This window comes from Chlorocebus sabaeus, chromosome 8, assembly GCF_047675955.1.
Source record: "Chlorocebus sabaeus isolate Y175 chromosome 8, mChlSab1.0.hap1, whole genome shotgun sequence".
Taxonomy (NCBI): Eukaryota; Metazoa; Chordata; class Mammalia; order Primates; family Cercopithecidae; genus Chlorocebus; species Chlorocebus sabaeus.
The window spans coordinates 60,193,862-60,217,511 of record NC_132911.1 but is presented as its reverse complement, the minus strand read 5'-3'; the positions used below and the strand labels follow the sequence as shown (position 1 = coordinate 60,217,511).

Here is a 23,650-nt window from a genome sequence, read left to right as displayed (position 1 = left end):
ACATTCACTCTGAAGGACATGGGCAGATACCATGGCATCCTAGCAGCTGAGAGTGCCTAGCATACTCAAATACTTTTTGAATAGGAGAATGATTTAAATATTAAAAACTTAATTTTAAATTCCCCTCATGCAAACATTTTGTTAATAGTCAAACATGAATGAAAATATGAAAGCTCTGGGAGAAATCCCTCTTCTTGGTTTTTTTTTTTTTTTTTTTTTTTTTTTGAGATGGCGTCTCACTCTGTCGCCAGGGCAGACAGTGATCTCAGCTCACTGCAACCTTGGCCTCCCGGGTTCAAGTGATTCTCCTGCCTCAGCCTCCCGAGTAGCTGGGATTACAGGTGCCCAACACTACGCCCAGCTGATTTTTTGTATTTTTAGTAGTGACGGGGTTTCACCATGTTGGTCAGGCTGGTCTTGAACTCCTGACCTCGTGATTCGCCCACCTCGGCCTCCCAAAGTGCTGGGATTACAGGTGTGTGCCACCGTGCCTGGCCGAAATCCCTCTTCTTAACCATGCCAGCACAGACCATGGAAAAAGGGAGGGATGGACAGAATCTGGCTCTGCAGGTTTCAGGTGTTAGGAATCTGGAAATAAATACTGAATGATGCCCTCACTGATACCAGTATGTTAAAGAGCAGAAGGGCCTCGCACTGACAAACGAAGGTGGTTATTTCCTGAAGAGAGAGAGACTCCAGGGCACTTATTACAAAGCCAATTGTGAAGCATTGGAAATCCTCGTCTCCATGTGGATTTCCTCCTCCGTCAGGGGGACTGCCTTGGAGGAGCCCCTGTGTCTATCCATCCTCATCTCAATACCAACAACCATGCCAGGAACATTCTAGTATGTGGTGGAATTAATCAGTGCAGAAAAAGAACACACACTCAATAAAATAAGAAGGCAAAGAAGTGTCTAAGCATTTTTAGAACAATTTATGCTAAAGATAGTGAAAATAAAAATCAAACCTTTTTTTTTTTTGAGACTCACTCTGTTGCCAAGGCTAGAGTACAATGGTGCGATCTCAGCTCACTACAACCTCCACCTCCTGGGTTCAAGCAATTCTCCTGCCTCAGCCTCCCGAGTAGCTGGGATTACAGGCGTGTGCCACCATGCCTGGCTAATTTTGTACTTTTAGTAGAGACGGGGTTTCTCCATGTTGGTCAGGCTGGTCTCAGACTCCTGACCTCAGGTGATCTGACTGCCTTGGCCTCCCAAAGTGCTGGGATTACAGGCGTGAGCCACCACTCCCGGCCCATGACAATCAAGTTCTGGCTCAAAGCGCTTATTCTTTGCTATCGGGTAGATGAAGTTATTATTACTTTTTAATGCCTTCATGCAACCTGACTTTTTCTCATTTATACCACTTGATTGTAAATAGCTAAGTAAACCATACCTGGGTAGGGAATTTTCCCATAGGTGACGATTTCATATAGGAGGATTCCAAAGGACCACACATCAGACTTAATAGTGAAACATCCAAAGTTGATTGCTTCTGGAGCCGTCCACTTAATAGGAAACTTAGCACCTAAGGAAGAAGATATGTGGTTCTTACTTGGATATTTAAGCTTAAACAAGTCATGAACATGTGACCCCATACTTTCTTTTCTTTTCTTTTCTTTTTTGAGGTGACATTTCACTCTTGTCACCCAGGCTGGAATATAATGGTGCGATCTCAGCTCACTGCAACCTCCACCTCCCAGGTTCAAGCAATGCTCCTGCCTTAGTGTCCCAGGTAGCTGGGGTTAAAGGCACTTGCCACCACGGCCAGCTAATTTTTGTATTTTTAGTAGAGACAGGGTTTCACCACGTTGGCCAGGCTGGTCTTTAACTCCTGACCTCAGCTGATCCGCACGCCTTGACCTTCCAAAGTGTTGGGATTACAGGTGTGAGCCACTGCACCCAGACCATTCTTTCTTCTTTTGATTTCTTTTTTTTAAAATTTCAATTATTTATTTTGAATAAGTAAGACACACACATAGTATAAAATACAGAATGAGCTTGGGATGAAACTACGTTTCTCACAAAGAGCTGGTGAGGCCAACTGACCGGGGACAGGCAGACCCAGCCCAAGGGGGCATGCAGGGTCCCCTGGAGGAAGGCAGGGACTCAGGCACAGGCTGTTACTCTGGCACCCTGGAAGGCTAGGGGCTTCTATATACCACTTAAAAAAATTTTTTTGCCTTTATTATGCCTTGGCTTAAAATTTTTTTGGTCCCCAACACAAATTGGAAATTGGAGTAAGAACGGTAAGGACAGTAGAGAATCTCCTGGGTGTCTGTTGTATGCGAGGCAATGGCACACATTCCTGCATTACCCCCTACCTGCCTGGAGCAGCAGTGTGCAGAGACAGCAGGCAGGACCATGGCTGGAGCTTGGCTTGGGCACCCCACAGCCCTGGTTTGAATCCCGCATCTGCTGTTTTCTGCTTGGTGTGATCCTGGCAAGTCACTTGCTGTCTTTGTGCAGCTTTGGTGCTTCCATGTGTAAACTGAGGAAACAACAAAACCTTCCTAGGTTGCTGTGAGGATTAAATGGGTTGATCTGTGGGCTTGGCACAGTGTAAACACCAATCAAGTATGGTAATGAAGGTACCAATGAATGGTACTTACCAATGAAGCTAAGCATCATTATTGTCATCCTGATATGCCAGGAAGAGGATGCTGTTAGATCTAGAACATGCGCTCTGCACTAACCCATGGTCTTTGCCTGAGAACAGTTATTTTTGTGAAACTCTCAGCTTGCTAAATTCAATAAAACCAGTGTAACCAATTCCAGTTCAGATACTTTGAAGTTAGATTTCCTGGCTTTGAATCTTAGCTCTATCACTTACTGTGGGACCTCAAAAACTTGCAGAATCTCTCAGTCTCCTCCTCTGTAAATTGGGAATAGTGATGATAATATTAACATCTATCACATGGGATTATTGTAAAGATAAATGAAATAATGTATGAAAAGCCCATTTACACATCATAAATGCTCAATACATTTTAGCTATTATTTTTATTGTTTATTTTAATTTTTTGAGACGGAGGCTCGCTCTGTCGCCCAGGCTGGAGTGTAGTAGAGCAATCTCTGCTCACCGCAAGCTCCGCCTCCAGGTTCATGCCATTCTCCTGGCTTAGCCTCCCAAGTAGCTGGGACTACAGGTGCCCACCATCACGCCCAGCTAATTATTTGTATTTCTAGTAGAGACGGGGTTTCACCGTGTTAGCCAGGATTGTCTCGATTTCCTGACCTCGTGATCCGCCCGTCTCGGCCTCCTAAAGTGCTGGGATTACAGGCGTGAGTCACCGCGCCCGGCCTTAGCTATTATTTTTTTGACTCCTTTTCTTCAGATCATTCTCCTTTGCCTGCCTTTTTGCTAGAGATAATCATTAAGGTCAAGGATAAGTTAATCCACTTTCAAGAATATATGCTTGAGGCAGGAGGGGAACCATCCTACACATGATGGAAGCAGGAGATGTTCAACAAATCAAATCAATCTGCTTATTACCTCTTCCAGAAATAACAAACATGTCATTTAAAAAAAATAATAATCTTGCCAGGTGCAGTGGCTCACACTTGTAATCCCAGCAATTGGGAGGCTGAGGCAGGTGGGTCACCTGAGGTCGGGAGTTCAAGACCAGCCTGACCAACATGGAAAACCCCCCCTCTACTAAAAATACAAAATTAGTCAGGTGTGGTGGTGCAGGCCTGTAATCCCAGCTACTCGAAAGGCTGAGGCGGAAGAATCCCTTGAACCCAGGATGCAGAGGTTGCAGTGAGCTGAGATCACGCCATTGCATTCCAGCCTGGGCAATAAGAGCAAAACTCCGTCTCAAAAAAATAAAATAAAATAATAATAATCCTTGTTCAGCAATGCTTAGGAATTTCAAGAAAGTGCTTGTTTCTTCCAGAAGAGAGTGAGCACTGCAAACATATTGGCTCAGCTCTCACGGGTGAGAGCATAAGAATCCTCAGTCATAACCACACGGGCAATCCTAGCCCAAGAAAGGCCTGTGCAGTCCCAACCGTGCTCGGCCCCCGGACAGTGTGCCACAGGCTGGGGAACTTAGGCCTCTCTGTGCATTTTTGATTCCCATATATAATACAGAATGTGGGAAAATAAAGAAGTAGATTTTTTGCATTATATTTAGTTCTGTGTGTATGATAATGTTCATGTTTTAATTTGTAATTAAAAGGCTGGAATAAAGAACATAGAATTAATGTTACAAATATTTCCTCCACAGCCCCATATATTCATTGTTTGAGTGAAAACTTTAACAATGTAAAATAAACAAGAATCTTGATCTTCCTGAATCTATTTGTGTTTTGTATTGCTTAATTGAAATACAACTGATAGCATTTGTAAGCCTAACAAAAGTATCATGTGGAGTTAATCAAGAGAGTACTTTCTAGAAACTATTAGAATAGAACCGTAAGCAGACAATTATGGTACAGCTTAAATGTTGTACCAAATAAGTTTTTCTTAATGATGACTATTGCAATTGCTTTGTCAAAAACAGACAAAAACAAAATAAAACACAATAATAAAACATCTAAAGATGGTTACTGGAACATACCTTCCCTTGCTGTGTACTCATTATCTTCAATTACTCTAGCAAGGCCAAAATCTGCAATTTTGCACATGAGTGACTCGGAGACCAGGACATTAGCTGCTCGCAGGTCCCGGTGAATGTAGTTCTTCCGCTCGATGTACGCCATTCCCTCTGCAATCTGAAAACAGAAATAGGCTCTCATTTTCATATGTAGGGTAGATGACTGGAAAGGGCCATCAAGGAAGACCAGAAAACTTATGAATTCCTGAAATATTTTCATGTATACTATTTCGATCATTCAGGTTTTAAAGACAGTGGGTAATGGCAATCACCATTTGAGCCCTTTCTAAAATAACTGACCACCCCCCGTCAAATCTCCAATAACGGTCATCCTTAAAAAAAAAAAAAAAATTAGCAACAAGTCTTAACATTTTCTAATGTGTGAAGAATCTTTTTAAGACCCTGCTAAATTCATCCATATAGATATATAGATGTCATTATGCCAGTTTTTCAAATCAGAAAACAGTACAGTCTGAATGTTTGTGTCCCATTCCCTGCCCCCTACCCCAAAGTTCGAATGTTGCAATCCTGACCCGGGGGCAATAGTTATTAGGAGGTAGGGCCCTGGCAGGTGATTAGATCATGAGGGTGGAGCCCTCACGAATGGGATTAGTGCCCTTGTAAAAGAGACCCCAGAGAGCTGCCTTGCCCCTTCCACCATGTGAGGACACAGCTATATGGTGCCGTCTATGAACCAGGAAATGGCCCCTCATCAGACACGAAACCTGCCAGGGCTTTCCTTGCTCCCAGAACTGTGGGAAATAAATGTCTCTTGTTTAAGCCACCCAGTCTATGGAATGTTATTATGGCAGCCCGAACCAACTCTAAAAATAGAGTTGGAGAAAGTGACATGCTAATACAAATAAATTATTGAGTTATCAAGAACAGGATGTCTTTTCTGTCAGGTTAATCAACAGCCCATGGAACTGGTTCTCCAAGTTCTCTCTGCATATTCCCTCCAGGATAATCACAAAGATTCACTCTTTTTTTTTTTTTTTTTTGAGACAGTCTCACTGTGTCCCCCAGGCTGGAGTGCAGTCGCACGATATCAGCTCACTGCAACCTCCAGCTTCCTAGGTTCAAGTGATTCTTCTGACTCAGCCTCCCGAGTAGCTGGGATTACAGGCATGTGCCACCACACCGGGCTAATTTTTGTATTTTTAGTAGAGATAGGGTTTCACCAGGCTGGTCCTGAACTCCTGGCTTCAGGTGATCTACTCGCCTCAGCCTCCCAAAGTGCTGAAATTACAGGCATGAGCCACCACGCCTGGCAAGATTCACTCTCATGACAAAGTATGACAGCAGGAAAGAATCCAGGATTTAAACACAACAATAACATAGGGAGGCAAAACTACTACTCGTTGCTGAATAGAAAGTGTAGTATTGTTCCAAAGTCAGGTTTTTAAGGAAGACATTACCAAATTATACTGTTAAGGAGAAGGAAGGAATAAAGTAAAGGAAGGAGGGAAGGAGGGATGGAAGAAAGCAAGCAAGGAAAGAAGGAAGGAACAAGGAAACGAAGGAAGGAAATAAGAAAGGAGAGAGAAGGAAGGGAGGGAAGTAAGAAGCAAGAAAAAGGGCAAGAAGGAAAGAAAGCCAAGTAGTAGTGTATCTAGTAAGCAGTTAGAGAAAACTCTGGTTTGAACTTTTCACGCAGGAATGAATGTATTCTGCCAGATTCTACCTTGAATTGCAGATGGCTCAGCTTGGAGGATCTGACTTTCCTCAGTCATCTGCAACAGCATCCCTGGTGATCAAGCAATTCGGGCACCCAGTTGCAGACCACGTTGCTTAGCAAAAGATTAGCTCCTTAGTATTGGGTCTGCCTTTCCTTCCCGTCTAGGCCAATCCCTGGCCTCACCTTCTGCTCCGTGGGCCTTCCCTGAACTCCCCTTTACTTGCCCTAGATGGTCAATGTGTACAAAAACCATCTGCAGCTGCTGATCATAGCTTTGTCATTATTTTTATGCTGTTTAATGCTCTCAGTGTTGTCATGTTGGCCAGTCGATAAATGCCACCAGGGCTGAAAATATCTTTTCTATTCTCACTTGTACACATTGGAACCTTCAAACTTGTCACTAAACCTCTTATCAGAGACAAAGTAAGTCCTTAGGGAAAGGGACTGGGGTTTTCATATGACCAGAATACTATCTTGTTAGCCCACTACTGCAGGGATTTGGCAGATGACATTCTCATGGTCACAAAAATCTCAAGTAAAATAATCAGTGTGGCCTACATCCGTCTCAAAGACTGTTCAGTCCAGTATTTCACTTCTGAGTGGAAACAAAGAATGTGGTCCAAGATCCTTTGCACTGCTGCCAAGGCCCTGTATGACCCGGCCCCCGCTCAACCTTCCACTTCCTCACCATGACCCCCTCCTTTGTGCTTCTACACCCCCTGCCTCTGTGTGGAACGTTCATTCCCTCCCTGCCCCTTTCACCCGATCTAAGCAGTCTGCCTGTCTCAGCTGAGATTTCACTTCTCCCGGAAGCCATGCCTGGCACACCCTCTCCTGCCAGGTGTGCGTGCGTCCCCAGCGCTCCCTGCTCCTCACCTGACTACTTGTCCACAATTTCTGCAGGAACATGAACCCAACGAAGGTGTAGGGCATGCACATTCCCGCATCCCGGCACTGAGCACAGCAGGAGGCTTGATTTCATGAGGAACTTGAGAAGTAGGACAGGGGCTGAGCAGAGCAGAAACCGCACGGAGAGCAGGAAAAGGACAGGACAGGTTCGGAGAGCAGTGACCTCGTGTCCCCTGCCTTTCTCCCAGCTGTCACAAACTCTGAGCACTGGGGAGATGCACAACTTTTACCTGACCCTGGAAAAGATTCAAACAGCCTCTTTGGGAAGTCAACAGGAGGTGGGTAGTGGTGACAATCAGGTGAGGACAGAGCTCCTCTGAGTCTGACTTGCTCTAGGAAGCCTCTGCTGCCCAGAAACAGCAGGGAGTGGCATGGTGAGGGCGTCAGGAATTTCGGGATAGCTCCTTCTAGAGTGGACACTACTGAAACGGATGACACGGGGTGGCAATTTTGGTGGCGGCTGGGAGAGGGGAGCCCTGCCTCTGTTTCCTTTTGTCTGCTGGTAACCCAAGTTCAACAAGACTTGTTAGAAAGAGCCAGTAACACTGGGAAAAGTGGAGAGCGAAGATCAGGCTGAGCATGTGTGAAAGAAAGGTGTGTATGATTATAACCAAGTAGGCTTTTGGCGATAGAGCCACCATGCCTCAAACAGACCAGAGTTGGTTACAGGAGCCCAGATGAAAGAGCAGCAACTGAGCAGTCACAGCTGACTCTGTCCCAGCCTCCCGGCTCCGCTCCATGGTAGTGCAGCCTTTAAAGATTCCTAGTTCTTAGACACTTATCTACCTAACATTCCAATAATTATATATAAACTAGGCCAAGAACCCAAAGAAGCCAAAGCTGGCTGAAGTCCCAAATTGGGCCTGAAACCGCAGTTGACAATAGCAACCAGGAGCCTTGTGCTGGCCCCTCTCCCAAGGCTGTTGATTGGCCACACAGGTGGGCGCGGTGGCAGGGACCCAGCCTCCCACACAGCAGCAAGGACACACATGGCTCTCCTTCTCGGGAACAGATTTTGATGATCAACTCATTACAAAAAGCACTCAAGGGACTTGTTAGTAAGGCTTTTGTCACACCTACCCACATCCCGTATTTGCATAAATCTGAGTGCTTTTAAAAAAATGATTCTCAGAAATAATAACAGACTTGCAACAAGCCTAGTGTATTTTGGCCTTCTTTTCCATGCCAGAGTGCTTTAAGGAGCTCAGATTCTAAACGGTAATAAAAGCATTCACCAAGGCAAGATTAGAAACAATAGCATTAGCCAAGTAGAATAAATAATGAATATGGGAGCAAAATAAAAGCGCTCAGATATGATTTGCTTTCCAGATCATAAATATCACAACTCTCCTCTTAGATAAAATTAATTCATTCTCTTTATTCTTTCCCTGGTCTTTGTGTATTGTTCTTCCTCGGTTTCTTTTTTTAAAAACCTTAATTGTTGTTGTTGAAGTCGGTCTATTTACTACAGCTAAAGTAAATCCAGCTCTATTTCAAACAGCAGGAAGAAATCGGAGACTGCTTTGGCTAATTGAATGTAGGGTCAACTTTTCATGGAATACCTTCTTCCTCTTCCAGGGCCATGTAGCGTTCAGCACTGCAGAAAGAGCTGTCACATAAATACATAAAGCAAGGCTCAGCTATCCCCAGGGACTCCCACTTCCTATTGTTCCAGCAGGTTGGAAAGCCTGACTTCTGTGGGAGTTACATAGAGTTGGTCATGCTTGATGAGAAGAGGATGTGTTTGATTCAGAAGACTGTTTTGTTGTTTTTTGCCCACATACATTTTACTAAGATGACGATGATATGTAGGTGGGTAAGTAGATGGATATTAATAACCACCATTTCCCCCCCACTAATTGAACACCTACTATACACCAAACACTGCTTCACATCCTTTACACTCAATTCATGTTTCATCTTAATAGCAAATTGACCAGGTAGGTTTTACTTCCGTTGTACAGATGCAAATGAGGCTTTGAGAAATAAAAGAACCAGTTGAAAGCCGCAGAGTGAAGGGGAATGCTCCCATTTACACCAGGTGTGTCTGACCTCAAAGTCCATGTTCCTAACACCACACTCCAGAATGTCAGACCCACAAGAGAGCTCAGTACCAAGAGTTAACTAAATGCTTCTGGGACCCAAAGATTTCATTAAGAGAGTATTTCTTCTCTGAGAAGATAAAAAGAGACTTCTCATTGTTGTTAAGTCCAAATTTCACCCCTCAGAAAGGGAATCACAAGCTCTCCCCAGGCCAAGTTCTGGTTCCCATTTCAGGAAGTACATGCAAAGTTTTGTTTAGGTTGTCTCTGTCTAGAACATTGTTTCTCAAACTTTTTTTCCATTATCATTCCTCCAGGAAGAATTACTGAATTAAAATTAAAATTTAAAGTTAAGGCATCCTTAACAGGAGAAATTAAGTATGAGGAAAGAAGGTTGTATTAGGTAACTTTGGAGGGCCACAAACTATTGTAGTATCTAAGATTTTCTCACCCCTAAAGGATCAATTTTTGCTCCCTTGGGGGCAATCTTACCCCGATTGCAAATGCATGATGCTATGATCTGAACGTGTCCCTCTAAATTCATGTTGAAACTTAATCTCCAATGCAATCACACTAAGAGGTGGGGCCTTTAGGAGGTGATTGGGTCATGAGAGATCCTCCCTTATGAATTGGATTAAGGCCCTTATAAAAGAGGCTTCACACAGAGTTTGACCCTTTTTTGCCTTTCCACCTTCTTCCATGTAAGGACACAGAAAGAATTACCTCGCCAGGCACTGTATCTACTGGTGCCTTGATCTTGGATTTCCCAGCCTCCAGAGCTTAAAGTTTGAGAAGCACAGCACTAGATCATAGGCTTGAAAGCTTAAGCTATTTCAGGATTGCAATAAAATCTTAGTCTCAAGATATTGCCTTTGAGCAACCTCAGAGGTGGACTGTTACCCTCATAATGGTTGGAGAGGAAGTCCGGATGCAACTCATCTTAACAAAAGAAGGATTAAGACGTGTGGAGCCAGCATAAGGAGCCCAGGCCAGGGAGGAGGTGGCTCCATTATGGAGATGGGATGAGGGAAGGGGCAGGTGAGGAAGGTTCTTAAAATACCTTGGAAGAATTCCTAGCCCATCGACTGTTTGGAACACATGGCTTGAGCTTGTTTTTCCTGCAACTTAGGTCAGGACTCTGTGGGCCTCATGGCTTGGAGGCAGGGGATACAGTGTCAGGCCCCAGTTCCTCTCCCTCCCTATCATGGCTCTGGGCCTGGAGCTATTACTCACAGGGCTTGGGAAACCGATACAATCTTTTGGTTCTAAACCAAATGAGGAGATTCTCTTCATATCTTAGGCCATGTGATTCTCTTCATCATAAGGTCAGGCCCAGGGGTGAACAAAGACAAGAAAACCCCAACTTTCTGAACCACCTGCTGACACCAAAGAACTAATTTAAACTGCCTCTTTCATCTGGTGCTGATGTCTAACTCTGTCTTAGAAAGTTGATGTGTGAAGCTACTGGAAGTCTGAAATAAAAAATATCCCCATTACCAAGAATGAGACTAATCATGTAAAGAGACGATGTCAGTGAGGTTTCCGTACTCTTGACTTAAGCTGAGATGTGCTGATGTTTCGCATGCTCTTTGGCTCAAAGAGCATGGCCAACGCACATTTTTTAGTTCCTTTTTTTGCCTTCAGTGAAAACATATGATGGTATTTTCTACCTTTGCTGTTTCTGTGTTTTTCATTTTCATTTTTAAAAAGCGGTTTACTGAGCACAGGGATAAGGGAGCCTGTGGGGGTGCACTATGACCAAAACTCTGAGTGTGGAGCAAGGCAACTGTTTCCTGAAAATGCCTGTGTCTGAAGCCAATGACACAGAACATCATGCCGAGACCATTGCTGTCCTGGGAGGAGGCACAGAACTACTGGGTCAGAGAGCAAATCCTGGGGGTGGAGGGTTCTGGTGAAACTCTCGGTATCTTGTACACAATGAAAAGTCTAGGTACACAGAACATATTAATAATAATATTTACTGAGTTAACGGGCAGCCTTATCTTGTTTGGCTGGATAGATAGACTTCCAGTCATCCAGAATGGCCTTTCTAATGTACAATGAGAAGAAAGGGAGTTAGTAACCAAGTGTCTGCCTCTTTCTCCACTGCCAATCAGCTGAACAGATGCCTTCCACAAGTCAGGTCTTTGAGGCAGCTAGAGGCACACGTGGACCAGAGAAAGAGAGAAGTAAGGTCTTACCCAACGTTCTGACCCTAAAGGGGCAGGACTTTCTCCCCCACTGCTGGTGTGAAACAGGAAGTGTCAACCCTTCAACAGAGACACCCTTGGGGCCACAACAGGTGAGAAACGGTGCAACTTCCTCCAGGTGGAGGCAACCCAGCTGTCAGGGTTGGTGGCAGAGTGGGAACAGGGATAGACCTCAGACCCCAAGCAGCATCTCAGAGGTCACTAGGGACACAGCTGCTTAAGTCGACATGGTAGTGCTGCCAGCGTGTCTCTATTTGTTGGTATATTCACATCTCTAGTATGATTTCACACACACACAGGCACACTTACATAGACAAACACTTATGCTGGGCAGGGTGGGGACAGAATATAAAATTTAGAGTCCTATTTACTTTGCAAATAACTTTTCCCCAGGGTATGACGTTCAAAATATGTAAACCAAAATTAAAATTCTAAGCCTCTTAACCAACTGGGTAGACCCTCCTTTTGGCCCAGGGGATTTCAAAGAAACCTGAAAAACTAGTTCAGGCCATGATGAGAAGGGGGAATTGGACATGACTCATTGTGCCCTTCTTCCTTTTGGAGTGTAGACATCAATGACCAGCATTTACATGAAAATAGAGATCTTGAGACTGATAGAACAGACTCTTTGTAGCAATAAGATACTAAATTCCAACCAGACTTTAGTATATCATCACAAGATAGATAACAGGTTCTAAAGAAGATCAAATTATTTTACCTTAATATATATTTCTTTGACATATTTTGAAATGGCCCTGCAAAGTCATCACTTACGGGGGAAATTCATATTCTGTAGAGAATCCCATTCCCTTTCCAGGTCTTTTCCTGATCCAGGAGAGATTTAACTGACACCTTTTAAGGTCCCATAAGAGACATTCACATCTGTTCTCTCTGAAATCTGCTACCTGAAGGCTTCATCTACATAACAAGAACCTTTGCTTCTACAACCACCACTTCCCATACCTTAACTCAAGCTTACTACAACTCTTCAGACAAAACTTAACTCCTCCAACCAATGTACAATCAGGACTTTTTTTTTTTTTTTTTTTTTTTGAGGCAGAGTCTCGCTTTATCACCCAGGCTGGAGCACAGTGGCATGGTCTCAGCTCACTGCAACCTCCACCTCCTGGGTTCAAGAGATTCTCCTGCCTCAGCCTCCTGAGTAGCTGGGATTACAGGTGCCCGCCACCATGCCTGGCTAATTTTTATATTTTTAGTAGAGACAGTGTTTTGCCACGTTGGCCAGGCTGGTGTCAAACTCCTGACCTCAGGTGATCCACCCACCTCAGCCTCCCGAAGTACTGGGATTACAGGCATGAGCCACTGTGCCTGGCTAATCAGGAGATTTTTGAATCCACCTATGGCCTGGCAGCCTACCCTGCCAGCTTCAAGATGTCCCACCTTCCTGGGCTGAACCCATGTACACCTTATGTGTACTGATTTATGTCTTTGCTTATAACCTCTGTCTCCCTAAAATGTGTAAGATCAAGCTGTATCCCAGCCACCTTGGACACATGTTCCTAGGATCTCTGGTGGCTGTGTCATGAGCCACGGTCCTCAACCTTGGCAAAACAAACCTCTAAATTGATCGAGACCTAGCTCAGATAGTTTTTGGTCTGGTTAAATCAGACCAAAGTTTTAGAAAACATTTGAGTGGAACGCACTCATTTAAATTCCCTCTCCTCTAACAATGTTAAAGCAGAAAGTCCAAGTTGCTATTTCCTGAATGGGGAGTGCCCATGTGAGTAGGCTCAGCAAGCCCCATCCACATGCACCTGCCTGGACCGCCTCGAGAAAAGGCAACTGGGCTCTCCCTCATGAAAGACTGCGACTTTGTGTCATCAAATACATCCACTGAGAAGGGGGTTGCCTGTGGCCACGACAGAAATGGGAAATTCCTAACCACCAAGGCCCTAGGTAATATATCAGATGGACTTCTTTTATGCAGATTTGATGGAGAGGGAAATCTCAATTATGTTTTACAAACCCAAGCAGAGCTCAAATAATGCCCCTGCCTAGTAGCTTCCTAGTGATGACCATCCAGGTCATTCATCTTTTCCTGCTTTTCTCAAAGGCCCAATGAGAAATCTGTCAACTCCAGCACCCCACACAGTGAAACCGGCTTCCAGCAAACTCTCTCCCACCCGAGGCACAGGCTCTGAGCCATCACCAGCCTTGCTGGGCATGTGCCCTGTGGACTGTTTGCTCAGCACACATACCCGGCTGCTACCACCAGAGAACATGAGCTATGCTTTGGACAAATAATGAAGTGTTGTGTGGATGACCTCACTCTGGAAATCTTGCTTTAGTGCTCTTCTGTTCATCCTAATTACTATTGCTTTTTGAGAAATTGGCAAAGACAAGCAAGGCTATCTTGCTCGGTGAGGTTTTTTTTTTTTTTTTTTTTTTTCACTTTAATGAGAAGAACCCCCATTTCTGTCAGATGACTGAGGGAAAAAAGGGATCAAAGGAACCTTACTGAGGGGCTGAATGTGATCTCTCAAGCAAAGCTAAAATCTACCCCCAGGAAATTCCAGCCTAAATGAGAAACTGGAACTGAAAATGCAACCTGTCTTAGAACTGGCTGCTTGGAAAACATTTGCCATCTAGACAAGCAGTGAGAAAAATTAAATGAGAAACCTGTCAATAAGTAGGAAAAACAAAGATCTGATTTTCCTGGTGCTTTACCTGTTTTAGTAGGCACTGTTTGCTTTACTCTCTAAGGATGTATTGTCTTCCTATGCTTGAGAAAAAGAATTCACATCATTAATGATGTTCAAAAGCCCTAGAAAGCCTATAAAATAACAATATTAATAAGTTGGAACTGAAAAATAAGTAGCAATTGAGTAAAACCTACAGTCTCTCTAAAGGATTTTTTGTAACAGGAAGCCCCTGGAATCAATCCCAAACTGACCTAAAAAGACCATTTAATAACAACAGAAAACAGAATGTAAACACACACACACACACCAGGGAGTTGGCAAAAAGAAAGTTTAACACATCTTGTCTGTATTGCAAATATGACAGCATTTGTTTTATGCCTCTCAACAGTTGTCACAGAAACACTTTTCTACTTGTTAATATTCATTGATTCCCCAACACTAGATCCCTCTAATCTTCAATCCATAATTTGGATGGAGGAAAGGGATGTAACAGAGAGCTCATGCATTCTTGTTTGTACTCTACTTTTTTGGGGTCAAAATTTCTTGGAAATTTTATTTTAGCTTTATTTGGTTATCATAATAGTCTCCTCTTCCAAGTATAACTGCTAAGAAATAGTGAAATCTATACCTTGATGATGATGATGATAGCTACCATGTATTGGCTACTACTTGCCCAGGCACTTGCTAAGCATGTTAATCATTAAAACAAGCCCTTAAAGTAGGTTATATTCATAGTAATAAGGACGAAGCTGAGTCTTGGAGAGGTTACAATTTCCCTAGAAAGGTCAGAATTCCAACCTGAGCCTGGCTGGTCCAGGCTTAAGAGTCTGTGCTCTTAAGCATTCATCCACACTGGTTCCTTCCTTTAAAAAGAAAGATTTGAGCCGGCCATGGTAGCTCATGCCTGTAATCCCAGCACTTTGGGAGGCTGAGGTGGGTGGATCACTTGAGGCTAGAAGTTCGAGGGCCAACGTGGTGAAACCCTGTCTCCACTAAAATACAAAACTTAGCTAGGTGTGGTGGCGGGCACCCATAACCCCAGCTATTCAGGAAGCTGCGGCTTGAACCCAGGAGGTGGAGGTTGCAAGACAAGATTGCACCACTGCACTCCAGCCTGGGCAACAGAGTGAGACTCTGTCTGAAAATAAAAAAATAAACAGTATATATATATATATAAAAAATATATATATATATAATTTTGTTATTTTTTAGATGAAGTCTCACTCTGTAGCCCAAGCTGAAGTGCAGTGGCCCGATCCGATCTTGGCTCGCTGTAACCTCCGCCTCTGGGGCTCAAGCAATTCTTGTGCCTCAGCCTCCCCAGTAGCTGGGACCTACGCGCTACCACACCCAGCTGATTTTTTGTATTTTAGTAGAGACGGGATTTCATCATGTTCCCCAGTGTGGTCTCGAACTCCTGATCTCAGGCGATCTGCCTGCCTCGGCCTCCCAAAGTGCTGAAATTACAGGCATAAGCCACTGTGCCTGGCAAGAAAAGATTCTTTTTATTCTATTCTAAAAATACAATGCTCACCAAGTTGGCAGTGGAAAAAAGGAGGCAAAAAGAAATAAGAAAACCAGATAATTTAAAAAGTGGTCAACTTAGGCCAAATATGGCGGCTCCCACCTGTAACCCCAATGCTTTGTGAGGACACGCAGGAAAGATCGCTTGAGTTCAGAACAGCCTGGACAATATAGCAAGACCCCAACTCTACAAAAAAATTACAAATTAGCCAAGTGTAGTGGCACATGCTTGTAGTCCCAGCTGCCTAGGAAGCTGAGGCAGGAGGATTGCCTGAGCCTATGAGTTTGAGGTTGCAGTGAGCTATGATCACATCCACTGCTCTCTAGCCTAGGACAACAGAAAGAGATTCTGTCTCTAAAATAATAATAATCATAACAAACAGTCAAGTTAAAGCTTGCAATCTGTAGACTACCTTCACAGCTAAAAGATGAGGCAGTGCTTGGCATATCCAAGCTTAGGGCTGGTGGAGATTTCTGTGACTGCTCAAAATCTAGTCAATCCATCAGCATGCAAGGACCCGCAATGCCTTGGGGAGAGATGATTTTCAAAATGACAGCTTCACCAAATACCCATATTTAAATCATTAAGTGTCCACGAAACAGAATTACCTTCTTTAGAAAACAGGAAGAAAAGTTTGTCAATGAATACCTGTTTACTTTCTCTTGCAAAAACTCACTGGACTATGTCATTGGGTTGGATATTTCAAAACTCACTGTACTACCCCGAAGATGGATATTATCAAAACCCAGAAAATAACAAGTGTTAGTGAGGATGTGGAGAAACTGGAAATCTTGCACACTGCTGGCAGGAATATAAAGGGATACGGCTGCTATTTGTAATGTCACTAGGATGCTATGCCATGACTACTCCCTTAGTATATATATAAGGTAGGATTTTTTTTTTTTTTTTTGGTTTTGGGGATTCTGGTGGTTTTTTTTTTTTTTTTTTTTTTTTTTTTTTTTTTGAGACAGGTTCTCACTGTGATGCCCAGGGTGGAGAGCAGTGGCAGGATCACAGCTCACTGCAGCCTCAACCTCCAGGACTTAAGCAATCCTCCCATCTCAGCCTCCTGAGTAACTGGGACCACAGGTGCTCACTGCCACACACAGTTATTATTATTATTTTTTTTGTAGAGATGAGGTCTCACTCTATTGCCCAGGCTGGTCTTGAACTCCTGGGTTCAAGTGATCCTCCTGCCTCAGCCTCCCAAAATGTTGGGATTACAGACATGAGTCACTGAACCCAGCCACCCTTAGTATATTAAAAGACTGAAGGTCAAGGTATCTCCATTAGCTAACAAGAACTGACATCCCCTTCCATCCAACCACACACAGTCCTGTCTGTATCCCACAAGCCCCACCCAGTTGCAGGTCCACTAAACACAGTCCTTGCCTTCAGAGTTTACTTTTGATGGGGGAAGACAGAAAGTAATAATTCAGCACATGAATATACACCATGCCAAATAGCTGAGAAGAAGAAAATACATAGCAGGCAGCTGTGCTATATTTCAACTAAGACAAAATACCTTAAAGAACTTGACGTAGGCTGGGCGCGGTGGCTCAAGCCTGTAATCTCAGCACTTTGGGGGGCCGAGATGGGCGGATCACGAGGTCAGGAGGTCGAGACCGTCCTGGCTAACACGTTGAAAACCCGTCTCTACTAAAAAAAAATACAAAAAACTGGCCAGGCGACGTGGCGGGTGCCTGTAGTCCCAGCTACTCGGGAGGCTGAGGCAGGAGAATGGCGTGAACCCGGGAGGCGGAGCTTGCAGTGAGCTGAGATTCGGCCACTGCACTCCAGCCTGGGCGACAGAGCCAGACTCCGTCTCAAAAAAAAAAAAAAAAAAAGAACTTGACGTGTATTATTCTGAAAAGAATTCCTGTGCAAAGACAGCGCCTGGGCTCCGAAAACAATCCCTGACTTATTTGTCCCGTGACAAACTTAAAGGAAATCTGTAACAAGATCTAAGAAATTCCAAGTATACCCGAAACAGATTTGCTATCATCTTTATTTATATTTCAACCCCTTTGAAGTGCGTTTTCAAAATACCGTGTTTGCGAGGGAAGTCTGTGACATCTGCTCTCTGTGGCTGCTCCTGCATTTTCCTTTTCCTAAGGATGTGGGGGCAAGAGCGGGTGGGGGTGGCTGCAAGGGCTGAAGCTGAGGAATAAGCAAGGTCAAGCATTTTGCTCACCAGGTAGGATTTGTCCATGCCTAGTGATTTGGGCAAACAATTACTGGGCTTCACTCAGAGCAGTGAGAGGAATACGGTTCCTCCCCAGCACTGCAGCTTTCTAATGGAGAAAAGCAGCATTCCCTTGCAAGATGCGTGACCTAGAAAAACGATCACTCGCTTGGTTCAGCAACTTCTCAACGACAGTGGTTCCCGACTATCGAAGCCCACAGGACCCCTGCGGTTTATTCAGGGCCCTAGTCCTTAATGACTGCGAACAGGGAGGACTGTGAACAGGGAGAGGGACCTACCTAGACACCTGCAGATTTTAAACAAGAATCCAAGGTGAGTTTAATGATAAGCATATGAAACCCTGAAACATAGATTTCCAAACAAAGAAAACAATAAAAAATGTATGAAAAGGAGTAACTTCTGAAAGCAAATCTACATCATGACTGACACACACCGCAGGCAAACGGCCATTATGGGGGCTTCCCCTTGCATTCCGAGTGAGGCCAAAAGGAACTGGAGGGCCAAGAGTGAGGGGGTTATCTGATTTATGCCTCAAAGCATTGCTCTGACTGCTGTGTGACCACTGGGCTGGGGGGAGCCACAGCTGAGCACAGGAGTAGACGGCCAGCTCCTAGATTACTCACTTTGAGTGGGTATTCAAGTTGGGTCAGAGTGACCATGTGCAGGAGTGAGGAAAGTGAATCTACTTTGAGGGTGGAACCCCAGACTTGCTGAGGAATTGGATATGCAATGTAAGAGGAAGAGAGTCAAGAATGACTTTGAGTGTTGGGACCTGACAACTCCAAGGACAGAGCTGCCATCAACAAAAGGGAGAAGATGGCAGCTGGTACAGGTTTTGGAAAAGGGGATAATAGGCACTGAGCTGGGGTGCGTTGAGTTTGACATGCCCAACACACATCTTTGGGCAGATGCTGAGCCAGCAGGGGCTCACTGGAGCAGTTTGGGCTGGAGCTAGAAGCCTCGGAGTGGCCGGAGTCTAGACGGTTGTGCTGGATTAACTAATGTCCCCCGCAAACTCACGACCACTCAGGACCTCAGAATGTGGCCTTATTTGGAAACAGAGTCTTTCCAGATTTAATTAAGGATCTCAAAATGAAATCCCACCCTGGACTTAGGGTGGGTCCTAAATCCAACCACTGGTATCTTTATGAGAGAATGGCAGAGGAAGGTCTGAGACACAGAGACGCAGAGAAGGCCACAGGAAGACAGAGGTGCAGAGAAGGCCATAGGAAGACACAGGCGGGAAGAGGAGCAGTGCGGCCAACAAGACATGGAATGGAACACCGGAGCTGCCAGAAGCTGGAAGAGGCACAGAAGGATTCTTCCCAAGAACCTGGGAGCACAGCCCTGCCTACACCTTCATTCTAGACTTCGGGCTTCCAGGACTATAAGAAAATACATTTCTGTTGTTTTAAGCCCCCTGACAACCCCAGGAAACGAATACAATGCTTTCAGTGGAATCACTTAGGAGACTTAGTGTGGAGAAAAAAGAGGTTGAAAGACTGAGTTCTAGGACATTGCAAGGTTTAACCACTGGGCAAATGAGGAGCTGGCTGGTGAGGGGGAAGGAAAAGCAGAGAACAGTGTCCCAGAAGCCAAGTGAGGAAAACGTGCCATGGGGGAGTGAGACCCACGGCAGCAGACCCTGCTGGTGGACACCTAGGAAGACGCTGAGATGGGTGCCCTTTGGATGTAGTGTCCCGAGGGTCACTGCTGACTTGCACCGCTGGGGTCGAGTGGTGGGAGGTTCAAGAGAGGGTGGGTGGGGGAGAACTGGGGAAACTGAGCATAGTCCTGCAAGTACTTTTGTCATCAGCGGGAGGAGACATCTGGAGGCTGAGGTAGCTGGAGAGGGATGTAGGGGAAAGTGAAGGCTTTACTTTGATTTCTATAGAAAGTGCAGAAGTGAGGGAAAACGCTAATGCAGGATTTCTAGAACAATTTCTTGAAACAGCAAGAGAGCACAGGACCCGGTGCATGTTGGGGCTCTTGACTGACAGCTTCTCCTGTCTCAGGGAAAGAGACAGCAGGGAATCCACAGAGAGAGAGGCATGCAGGGGAAGGTTTGAGGGCAGAGAAGGGGAAGATGGGCCATTGTTTCTAGCAGGCAGTGAGAGGGAGTGGACTGGGCACATGTTGGGGTTCACGAGGCTCCTCAGGCTGGTGCTCTTGAACTGGAAATGCAGAAAGCTGCTAGGTACCTCAGTGCAGGTCACAGCTGTTGTGTGGACATGGGGGCAAAATAGGTGAAGGGTCGGACTTCCATAGGGCTGGGATTTTGCCAGGTGCATATGACATGGGGGAGGGGCAATGAGTGTCTCCAAGCTAGGGGAGGAGAGAAGAGAAGCAGGAGTGGAGGGGTGGTAGGGACAGGCAGGTTCAAGGGACGGGAAGTACTGGCAAGAGGCTGAGGCTGTAGGGGCTGGAGCACTGGAGGGTGAGCAGACAGAAGGGAGGTGATGGCTGAAGTGGAAACGAACAAATGAAGCAAAGGGCAGCAGAACTGGTCAGCCTGCAGAGTGGCTCGAGGGGAGAGGATGGAGTCTTGGAGGGGAGGAAGTCAAGACACAGATAAGCTGGCATTTGAAGGTGGGGATGGCTACAAATGATGGAATGATGACAAGGCTGTGCTGGGAACAGCAAGCCAGCCGGAGCTGAGAACAGCAAGGAGGAGGAGTGGTCAGGGATCCAAGGACCACAGCTGAGAGGTGAGTCAGACTGGCACAGTCTGATGGCATGGACTCTAAAGCTGGGGGTCCTGGGTTGGGGAGGTAGAAGGTCTGGAAATGGTAAAGAAGATCAAGCCGTACAGCTCCTTGTAATGCATCAAAGATACTTCAGCACACCATTGGTCCCACTGACAATACTATAGGTTGAACATACCTAATCCAAAAACCCAAAATCCAAATTGCTCCAAGATTCAAAACTTTTTGAAATGGTTAATCAGTAAGTATAGTGCAAATATTCCAAAATCCAAGGTTAAAAAAAAAAAAAAAAAACCCAAATCTGAAGCACTTCTGGACCTAAGCATTTTGAATAAGAGATACTCAACCTGAAGTATAAATGTAATCTTAATAACCATGCAAGTAGTTGGCTCTGTAACATCTAACATTGCCAGGTAATGATGTTGCAGACACTGGGGGCGCTGGGTGGATAATGAACAAGCGCTGGAAATCCTGACTTTGTGAAGAATCTGCCAGCCCATCACCCTGGGAACTCCAGCATCAACCTCTGCCAGCAGGTGCTGAGAAACAGCTCTGTTCAGTGCCCAGGGAGAGGCCATCAGAGGCCCTGCATGACACTGGGGGAGGACAAACCTGTTCAGTTGTGGGTTTTTTTTTTCCCCTCCAAATTAAGCGGAATGCATCTGCCATTGGCTTCAATGTCAAATACTTCACTTATAGTTTCTCATTCCTCCTGGTGTTCTTTACGCCACCAGGAATGTGAAACAAAGGGGCACTTTGTTTTTCCCACAGGCCCAGATACTTATATTCTACATCCTTCTTCTTTTCTCACTTTTACTTCAACCAATGAGGTAAGTTTTGTGCAGGAAAGTAAACCCATAGATAGAGGAAGGGGAAGAAGAAAATACTTTACGGTTAAATACGCCTGAATAATGACTCAGAAAACTTTTTTGTTTTTTGAGACAGACTCTTGCTCTGTCGCCTGACTAGGCTGGAGTGCAGTGGCGTGATTTAGGCTCACTGCAAGCTCCACCTCCTGAGTTCATGTCATTCTCCTGCCTCAGACTCCCAAGTAGCTGGAACTACAGGTGCCTGCCACCACGCCCTGCTAATATTTTGTAATTTTTAGTAGAGATGGGGTTTCACCGTGTTAGCCAGGATGGTCTTGATCTCCTGACCTCGTGATCCGCCCGCCTCGGCTTCCCAAAGTGCTGGGATTACAGGCGTGAGCCACCGCGCCCAGCCAGAAAACCTTTTTAAAAGCATGTGTTCTGGCAGGGCACGGTGGCTCACACCTATAATCCCAATACTTTGGGAGGCCGAGGTGGGAGGATTGCTTGAACCCAGGAGTTCAAGACCAGACTGAACAACATAGTGAGACACTATCTCTACATTTAAAAAAAATTTTTAAACACACAAAAAATATGTTCTTCCAGTTACTCATTCAGAGCTGTATGAAACAGAGAATAAACAATTTGTTTTAAACTGAATATAGTCAATCCCATTTTAAGTGGCCAATATAGTCAGCCAACAAGCATTTTTGAGCATCTACTGTATATAAGGCACTGCACTAAGTGCTGGGGATAAAAAGGTAAATAAGAACTTATCAAAAAATTCAAATTGCAGTACATGCTATAGAAGAAATGGGTGGGGGCCGAGACTGAGGAGAATGGAGTAAGCAGGAGCTGGGATGGAACTGCTTCAGAAGGAAGGTCAAGGAAGGCGTCTTTTGATAAGAGGTGTGGTGTGGCTCAGAACAAAAGGTAGCAGCTTCCAGGAAGTGGGCCCTGGAGAGGCGCTGGGATAGGGAAGAGTGTAGTGGGCTCAGTGCTGAGGTATCAGTCACATGCACAGGTGTTGGGAGTCTCTGTGGGGGTAGTGGGAACCCACTGAACGGAGCTGAGCAGGGATGCAAAACCATCCAGTCTATAAGATTCACAGAGGCCGAGAACAGCACGGGGGTGGCCAGGGGCTAGCAAGTGGCTGTGGGGAGCTGGCATTGAGTGGGCGCAGAGTTGCTCTCTGGGAAGATGAAAGAGCTCTGCAGGTGGATGTTGGTGATGGTTTCACAACAATGTGAATGTTCTTACTGCCAACAACCATAGACTTAGACATGGTTAAAATGGTGTAATTTGTGTTTATGTTACCACCACAATTTTAAAAAGGCAAAAATTTTAAAACCATCCAATTGTCCTTGCCTACTTTGTGGACCCTGGAAAGAGGGTAGCCAAAGAGACAGGAGGGAGGCCCATTAGGAGCAGGGCTGCCTGGGAAGACAAATGGGCACCCTTCTGTTAAAAGCTATTGTTTATGCAAAATCCAAATTTGACTGTATACCTTGGATTTCTTCTGTTTGCCAAGCTGGACAACACCAGTTCAGAAGCAACTGTGGGACTGGGCGCGGTGGCTCACGCCTGTAATCCCAGCACTTTGGGAGGCTGAGACGGGCGGATCATGAGGTCAGGAGATCGAGACCATCCTGGCTAACACGGTGAAACCCCGTCTCTACTAAAAATACAAAAAAAAAAATTAGCCGGGTGTGGTGGCGGGCACCTGTAGTTCCAGCTACACGGGAGTCTGAGGCAGGAGAATGGCGTGAACCCGGGAGGCGGAGCTTGCAGTGAGCCGAGATTGCGCCACTGCACTCCAGCCTGGGCGACAAAGCAAGACTCCCTCTCAAAAAATAAAAAATAAAAAAGAAGCAACTGTAGGGCACGATGGTGTGTGCCTGTAATCCCAGCTACTTGGGAGGCTAAGGTGGGAGGATGGCTTGAGCCCAGGAGCTCTGGGATGCAGTGTGCTATGCCCATCCGGTGTCTGCACTAAGCTCGGAATCAATATGGTGACTCCTGGGAGTGGAGGACCTCTAGGTTGGTTAAGAAGGGGCGAACCGGCCCAGGTCAGAAGCGGAGCGGGTCAAAACTCCTGTGCTTAGGAGTAGTAGCATCATGCCTGTGAATGGCCACTGCACTCCAGCGTGGATAACCTAGCGAGACCCCGTCTCAAGAAACAAAAAGTAGCAACTGCAATAGTGCAGATGAGAGACAATGGTGACCTGGAGGAGGGAGATCTATCTTGGAAGAAGAAATGAGAGGACTTGCTTATGAGTGAGGAGGGCTGGGCAGACCATTGG

At 45.3% G+C, this 23,650-nt stretch overlaps 1 protein-coding gene across 2 annotated transcripts in view; it reads right to left on the bottom strand.

Moving 5' to 3' along the window:
• Positions 1 to 23,650, bottom strand: part of LYN (LYN proto-oncogene, Src family tyrosine kinase) — a 137,680-nt gene that overhangs the window by 10,178 nt on the left and 103,852 nt on the right. For both annotated transcript variants that reach the window (XM_008000679.3, XM_008000680.3), the window contains exons 11-12: positions 4,565 to 4,718; positions 1,396 to 1,527 (exon numbers count right to left, since the gene is read on the bottom strand). In XM_008000679.3, the coding sequence (XP_007998870.1) occupies positions 1,396 to 1,527; positions 4,565 to 4,718 (286 nt within the window). The remainder of the gene's footprint in view (positions 1 to 1,395; positions 1,528 to 4,564; positions 4,719 to 23,650) is intronic.